This window comes from Hordeum vulgare, chromosome 5H (assembly GCF_904849725.1).
Source record: "Hordeum vulgare subsp. vulgare chromosome 5H, MorexV3_pseudomolecules_assembly, whole genome shotgun sequence".
Classification (NCBI taxonomy): Eukaryota; Viridiplantae; Streptophyta; class Magnoliopsida; order Poales; family Poaceae; genus Hordeum; species Hordeum vulgare.
In genome coordinates, this window is record NC_058522.1 from 415839644 (window position 1) to 415847498 (window position 7855).

The 7855-nt window shown below is 44.5% G+C and overlaps 2 protein-coding genes across 2 annotated transcripts; both read left to right on the plus strand.

Moving 5' to 3' along the window:
- Positions 1-2279: 2279 nt before the first annotated feature.
- On the plus strand, positions 2280-2960 carry LOC123397724. Its single transcript, XM_045092262.1, has one exon. The coding sequence runs from the start codon at positions 2484-2486 to the stop codon at positions 2721-2723; it is 240 nt and encodes a 79-aa protein (XP_044948197.1). The 5' UTR covers positions 2280-2483; the 3' UTR covers positions 2724-2960.
- A 1715-nt stretch (positions 2961-4675) lies between these two features.
- LOC123396561 (protein CHAPERONE-LIKE PROTEIN OF POR1, chloroplastic) lies at positions 4676-7429 on the plus strand. Its single transcript, XM_045091464.1, has 5 exons — positions 4676-4830; positions 4930-5072; positions 6025-6407; positions 6769-6845; positions 6921-7429. The coding sequence occupies exons 1-5, from the start codon at positions 4778-4780 to the stop codon at positions 7069-7071; spliced, it is 807 nt and encodes a 268-aa protein (XP_044947399.1). The 5' UTR covers positions 4676-4777; the 3' UTR covers positions 7072-7429.
- The last annotated feature ends 426 nt before the right edge of the window (positions 7430-7855 follow it).

Sequence of the window (7855 nt, forward strand, 5' to 3'; positions counted from 1 at the left end):
ACTAGGATGCATGCAAGGGAAATCATTTGGTAGTACTACAAGTTAAGAGAGATAAATGTGCAATTAATAAAGACTAGTTATGCAAATCAACCTATAGTTGGATGGTTAGAGGGACAATGCTATCCCTAGCCCACCAGAGTTTAAATCATGTTGCTTGCAATATTTCTGAATTTATTTCAGAATTTTCGGCGATATGCTTCCAGTGGGTAGGGTTAGAACGAAGGCTCGCGAAGAGCCCGCCTTTAAATATACAAAGCCATCAACCGGCAATGATTACAAACTCTGGATTGCAGTCTCGAAACAAACCAAAAAGAAAAAATCGGCAAGATACAACGATGCCGGGAGCAGCTCACATGCCTGACATACGACAAACTAAAGAGGATCGATATGAGGCACATAGCTTGACGATGGCAAGGCCTCTTGCTCGCACGAATCGTAGAAGGAAGATGCCGGCGTAGGAGAAGAAGATCATAGGCCACCGAAAGGGCTGTCATTGCCACAACACATGGGACCCGACAAAAACACCACCATCCAGATCCATCGTCGAAGAAAGCCTCTGCCTCCTCGCCAGTCTCGAAAGGCGCCGCACCGTCGATGAATGGACACGTTCACCCTAGAACCTGGATGAGCGGCACCGTCGGCAGCCACAATAGTGAAATGAGGCAGTCCCGTCCTGCCATCGACTTCTCAACTCGAGCAGAACGTCGCCGAAAACCAAGGACCGAGGCACACAAGAGGACAGTTGTCAGGATGCACTATAGAGCAACAGTGAGGACCAAGATCAAATTAAGGAGCTTCTGCAGAATCGACGCGCTGGAGTGACACCGTCAGAGGGAATCCCTATCCCCTCATGTCTTGCATCCACGGACACTGCACAAGGGTCACTACAGCCTCACGGTGAGCACCCAAACATGGCCTCAATCCACGGGGACACACCACCACTTGAGATCTGCTGCTGCCACCGACACCCGCCGCATACATCACATCGAAATCCAGCTTTCAACCTTACTCCCTAAGCAACGCCTTCAAGAAGGATACGACGCTAATGACGTCGCCGCCGCCCAACATCGTTGTGGTTTTCATCCGAGAGGCACAAGGGGAAAGGGGACGGGGAAGATGAACATGACAGACGCCTCCAGGAAGGGCCGTCACAGCCGTCATGGATTTCTCCTGTCCACCTTCTCGTAGGACGCTTGTCACTCAGGCCCGTCGAGGGGCATGTGGGAACGGCGCGACCGCACAGGGCCCCCAAAATCATGGGGCCCCCGATCGCAGAGAAAACCCTGGAAAGTTTGTCCCCATCGAGCGAAAACCAAAGAAAACGTTCACGTACAAATTCATTTTTTATCCCCAATACAGACTCGTACGTAGCGTCTTCTCCGCCTGTATTCAAGTACTCATCAGGATTCAAGAGGACAAGGGCGCCTAGGGTTTCAGCTTCCCCCCTGCCACTCCAGCGATCAGTCACTGCCAGCCGTGCCCCATGCCAGACTTCTGCCTCCCCATCCCGAACTCTCCCCCGTCTCCCGCCGACTTCCCATTGCCCCAGCTAGGTAAAGTCTCTAATCTACTCCCTCCCTCCCGTGCCTTGACTGATTATGTTATTTCCTTTTTTTCTTCTGATATTTTTTATTTCTATAAATGTGCAATTGTTGCATATAGTGAGATTATATGCTTTTCTTGCACATATTGTTTGGGAATTATGACGATTTCTTGCTTTGGATCGAGTGTATATTATGAGTTTAACCCAGGAAGAGAATTTGTTCGCAAGGTGTTTGTGACAATGCCTATATGAAAAAATGACAGTAAAAATTCCATCCATCACATTATGTGTGATCTGCTGGTCATGCCTGACAAGTTATCAACATCTGATGAATGTCCTATACAATCGATAGTCATCAGCATGACGTCTGACACAGAAGGAGCTAGCACTTCGCGCTTGTACCCGCCTGCCGACTTGACTTGGACTCAAATAATTCTTTAGTTATATGCTTGATTTATATTGGCTCTTTAGTAATATGCAGTTTTTAAGATTTTAGGGCCTTGCTTTCTATTTCGCACTTGGGGCTCAAATTTCTGGAGACGGACCTGTTGTCACTGCCAGGGGGAGCCCCACAGTTGGAGGAGGTGACACTTGTCAGCCATCGGCCTCCGGCTCCGGCGGCTTCCGGCACGTGCTCCGTACCGGAAGTGAGCAGTGTTGCCAAACGTGACCCCCGGCGGAGGAGAGTAACGGCACCCAGCTCATTCATGCATGCACGCATCCATCCATACGAGTCCCAACCCACCACCACCGCCGTCTCTTCCGCCCAAAGTAAACTGCTTCCCCAGTAATCAGCGACCGCATTTAAATGGATATGTACATCTGAACCTCAGCCGCGCTCTCTATCCATCTACATCTATCCCTCGTCGTCTTCCCCAGTACTCCAGTCGTATAGCTACGTAGATTTCCCACCCACAACCTAGAGGCGGCGGCGGCGACGATGGGGAAGCTGGCGAGGCTCGTCGACGGCATCAAGACCAGGCTGATCAGGAAGAAAGGGGAGGACCAGGAGGAGGCGTCGCCAGCGTGCTACGACAAGGTGGGCAAGACGGAGAGCATGAGGGTGGAGATCAGGAGCCGCCGCGCGCGGGAGCTCATCGCCAAGAACCTCGCCGCCGCCGACTCCATCGGCCACGGCGGCGCCGTCAAGAAGGCCAAGAAGCGCTTCTTCGCCTTCTGACCCGCCGGCAACGGAAGCCCCGTCTCTCGATCGATGTGTCCTTGTGGCAAGCAAGATCGATCTATCCGTCTTTTTCTCCCCTGTGTGATGATTCATTACTTGCTCGATTAGCTCCCTGCCTGCAGTTGATCATGATCATGTGTTGCAAATATGATTATCTCCTCGAACATTAAGATGTAATCCATGCATGTGTTGTTCTCTGAGCTCTGACATATATATGTTGTTCGCCTTCATATCTCTGAGATTTCATATAGGAGTATTTTGTTTTTGTAAGATGAACAGTATTAAATGTTGCAAAAAGGTAAACAGGCTGTGCTACAAATAAACGTACAGGCGGCTCGTGCTGCAACTCACGGGGCAGCAACAGTTTTATGATGCGGAAATTGACAATAATTGTTGCAGCAAAGTATGAGCTCTAGAACAACAAATTGAGGGTCTATCCCGTTTGGATTGCACGATTTCGATACAAACTTTTGGGCATACTTGATCCTTAGGAAATTTACCCCAAGATTAACCTACCATGTTTGGCTAGCCAAATTTTTGGTCAAACTTTTGCTACTCCATGAGTTAACCAACATTAATTAGCAATAAAAATGAACTAAAGTGGGCAAGCATGCATTGGCATGCCAAAACATTGGCAACTAATATATCGAAACATACACCGAAATTTTGGTCATGGACAATTTGTTTGGTAGAATGAGCTTTAGCCACCATCTAGACATACCCAAGATTGTAGTTATCAAAGCCCTATAGAATACACTCCTTGGGACCATAATCTCGTAGGAAGTCTAACATGAGCTCATACCTCGTTCCTTTTATTCTAGTCAAATGCACTTTTTCATCTCTTTTTACTCTCTCCCCATTTCTGTACAACTTATTTGTCTTCATTTCGGGTGACCCATCCAGAAGGCACCGCTACGAAAAACTTATGAGTTTCAAAATTCTGTAGTACATCTCATCTCGTGATTTATTTATCCGTGTATTTTTTGAATTCCTGCAATTCAAAGACACTCCTACAATAATCTTACGCAAAAAATGACTATCGTAGGGGAAATAACCACTACCACAAAATCCACCAACCTCATCGAGAGACATACCATGCATGGCAAGACATCCTTTCCTTCTCCTAGAGATTGAAATTTGAAATTTGTTTAGAGGATAGGCAAGCATGATTGGCCATCTCCCTTGTATTGTTACGATGTTTCTCTTTGCCTCCATCCCATGGATTCAAAATTCCAAGAAACAAGTATTTTGAAGTAGTGTGAGATGTCCAATTTACATTTTGGGAGGACTTATTTCGGATTCACATGCCTAAGAGCCATGTTTGTTTTAAGTATATCTATTTTTAAAGGTCTTTTTTTTAAGATGCACAAATTCAAAATCTCTTCCAGCATCAATGCAAATTCTTACTCTTACCTTATAGAAACTAGCTAAATGCATGTGTGCTGCAACGGGGCATACATATTCTAACGACACCAATCGTATCCGGCATATCCCATATATACACCCATCATATTATAATGCAAGAAGTGATTTTATTTTATTTTATCAAGTTAGTACAAATGATTTGATTTGATTTCCCTTGTCTGACATATACTGTAGCTAGTATGATGCGATTTATTTATTTTATTTAGTTAATGCAATTAACTTATTAATGCAATCAACATCCACCAACGGATGCATTGCAAAAGATTTGATTTGATTTGATTGAGTTAATGCAGTAGATATGAAGGAGGCTTCACCAATGGACATAGGACTACCAAAAACCTTTTTTTTTTTATAAATCCGACCACCAATAAAAACTTCACCAATGGAGCGTCCTTGAAAACAACCCAAATCAACTCAAAATGGAAAAGGAAGCGAACAAAGCCCGGCCCACTAAACTCCGTAGGTGGCAAAGCAAGCCTCACAGGCCCATCACCTGCCTGCCTACCCCCTCCCCTTCTCCGTCTCGTCTTTCTATCCAGTCCCATCTCCTTCCCTCCCACGGCGGTCTGCCTCCGCCCGCGACCACCTCGCCGCCGCATCCCTCTCAACCGCCGCCGGCGTCGGAGATGCAGGCGACCGCCGCATCCTTCCTCGCCCGCCCTCTCCCGCCGCCCCGTCGGTGAGCACAGCCTTAAACCCCCTGATTCCTTGATCCCCGTTCTCTTTTCTTTTCTGGGCTTCTGACCAGACCCTGCGCCTGTGATTCTGTTGGGTGCAGCATTGGCAGGAGCGCGTATGGGTCTGTGGCGGTGCACGGAGGCATCTCACTGCTGCCGCCGCGGCTACGGGCGGTACGGTGCTCCATGAGCCTCTCTATCGGCGCCGGTTCGAGCGACACCGGAGACAGCGGATTCAGCTACCGTAAGATAATTATTCGGACCCTGCCTCCCATGTGAATGCCATCGCTGATTTATTTTCGGAGGGTATAGGATTGGATGGTACTGTAGGTATTCGCAAAAATCAAAGGATGGTACTGTAGGTGGTCTTTGCGTTGCTGGTGCACGAGGCAAGGAATAATATGTGTGGGCTGTGCACAATCGAGTTGCCTTTCTGTTGATTAATAACTGATAATAATGTTAATTGGGGGTGACCTGAACATAAGTTGCATTGTGATTGTGAGGAGGTGTGGAGTTGCAGCAATGTGTGCAAATGGTGCAGATTTTAGAGGAACATTTATTGGTTAGAAACTTTTCACTACATAATTTACAGAGGAGAGATGCATACGCATTATGGGGACAATTTAGAGGCACTGGGAAGGAATAGCAGTTCTGACGAACACAGAATGCCGTTGCTGTTTCAGTACTATATCTTTGTTATTTGGGGCGGTGATTGGGGGATCGATCATGCTAATGGATTCATGTTTTTTCTGCAGTGTTTAGTTAGCTGAAATAGAAGTTAGTATTCTAGTAACAGAGAACTAAAATGATATGTTTCTATTTCATTGTTGACTTGCTGTCGTATACAACTATACATAAGTAAATGTAGTCTGCACCTTGGGATTTATTAAAATTTATGAAGTCTGGAGGAACCTATTTTATAATCATCATCAGTAACAAAATTAAATACAGTCTGCAGCTCTGCTCATAAGTAATATTTTGTTCTTGAATGTTGACATGAAAAGCAAATTTGTAGGTAGACAACTTTCATTCATTTAGCTGTTATAGCTTGTGTCGATTTGTATTTAGCTGTTTCCACAGTTCTTCTTGCAACTCTCAGTTGTTATTGTCACTGCTAAGAATGTACAGATTCATATGCTCCATCCTTTCTGTTTATCTGGGGGCCTTGTCAGCAAAGTGTATGTGTATCTCTGCAGAGTATGCTCCTGTCTTCCGAAGATACCGTGAGCGAGATCCCTACAAGCTTCTTGGTGTTGACCGTGATGCATCTGAAGAAGAGATCAGGAGTGCAAAAGACTTTCTAGTTCAACAGTATGCTGGTCACGAGGCAAGTGAAGAAGCTATTGAAGGTGCTTATGAGAAGATAATAATGAAGAGCTACCAGTATAGGAAGAAAACGAAAATTAATCTGAAAACCAAGCTTTTAAAGCGAGTCGAGGAATCCCCGTCATGGGTAAAGGCATTTCTTGGATACTTTGAGGTACCATCAATGGATATTATTTCCAAAAGGTTATTCTTTTTTGCTTTCATCGCTGGATGGAGCATAGCAACTTCTGCTGAGAATGGACCTGCATTCCAGGTATATGCTTTCATTATCCTGACCTTTGAAGGTCTGCCTTTTGTTGTTTGATGACATGTTTCAGTCCTGTGGTTGCTTGTGGAGATTAACCTAAAAAACATGAAATGTAACTTGTTTATTTCACAGAAGTACCAAACTGAGTATCATTAAGTTCTAACCAGTCACCAGCTACAAAATCACAATAGGCAATGCTTGCCCTGTGCATCTGTTTACTCATGTTTCTGTATGACAGCTGAGAATTCAATAGCAATGGCAATGCAAGGCTTGATAACTCCTAGACCTGGAATATTTACATATTAGAAGTTAGAAGAGCTTCCCAGCTTAGGGATCACTGTATTGACATGTAGTTTACCTTCTGCAGCTCGCAATATCACTCTTCTCGTGCATATACTTCCTTAATGACAAGATGAAGAATCTTCTGAGAGCATCAACCACTGGGTTAGCGAAATTTTCTTCGGCCAATGCCTTGACCTTTTATCCATAGCATGTTTACTTACGCATGTGTTATTCCAGGTTTGGAGTACTTGTTGGTGGCTGGATTGTTGGTTCTATGTTGGTCCCTCTTATCCCAACATTTATCATCCCACCTACATGGTCCCTTGAGCTTCTTACCTCCTTGGTTGCATATGTTTTCTTGTTTCTTGGGAGCACTTACCTCAAATGAAGCAATGTCAACCTTGTAACCGTAAATTGTAGTATTGTTTGGAATTTTTTGGCAGTTACTGAAATCTCTACAATTGCATGTACCGGCAATGTTGTTGAATCCTCCGTCCTTCGTTCAGCTCAAGGTAGAGACAACCGGCGAAGCCAGGTGCTTTGTTTACACCATTTGTCCCCTCATTTGTTTGATTAATTGTCCATATAGGGGGCAATCCTTTGCCTCACAGGTCCAAGTGAATCCCTGTATGGATAAACTGCTGAAGCTTAGGCAGAGGGTCAAGTCAGATTGTTAACTCATACGGAATGTACTATTTACATATTGATATTGATGTGGAAATGATGTAGCGAAATCTTTCATCTAACGTAATGCTGTTGCAACTTGCAAGAAGCATCAAACAGTCCCAAATATTATGGCAAGAATATCCTGAAAATGTTTTGGGGATAAGCCCACCTATGTTAGATTTCCTCCAGCATGGTTTCAAAACTGTTGTTTGGAATTTTGAAAACATTATTTTGACAATGTCGCGACATAAACCCTTAACTTATTGACGACTAAGTTAAGTATTTGTATACCTGCTAAGATGAAAAATAAGATGTGCATCATATGTTATAATTCTAAGTAGATAAGTACTCCCTCTGTCTTAAAATAAGTGTTGCTGCTTTAATACAAATTTTGTACTAACTTAGTATTAAATTTACGACACTTATTTTGGAACGGAGGAGTACATGCCAAATGACTGTAAAATCGGATTGGACTTGTCGTGGCTGTGCCCTATATACCATAGCAC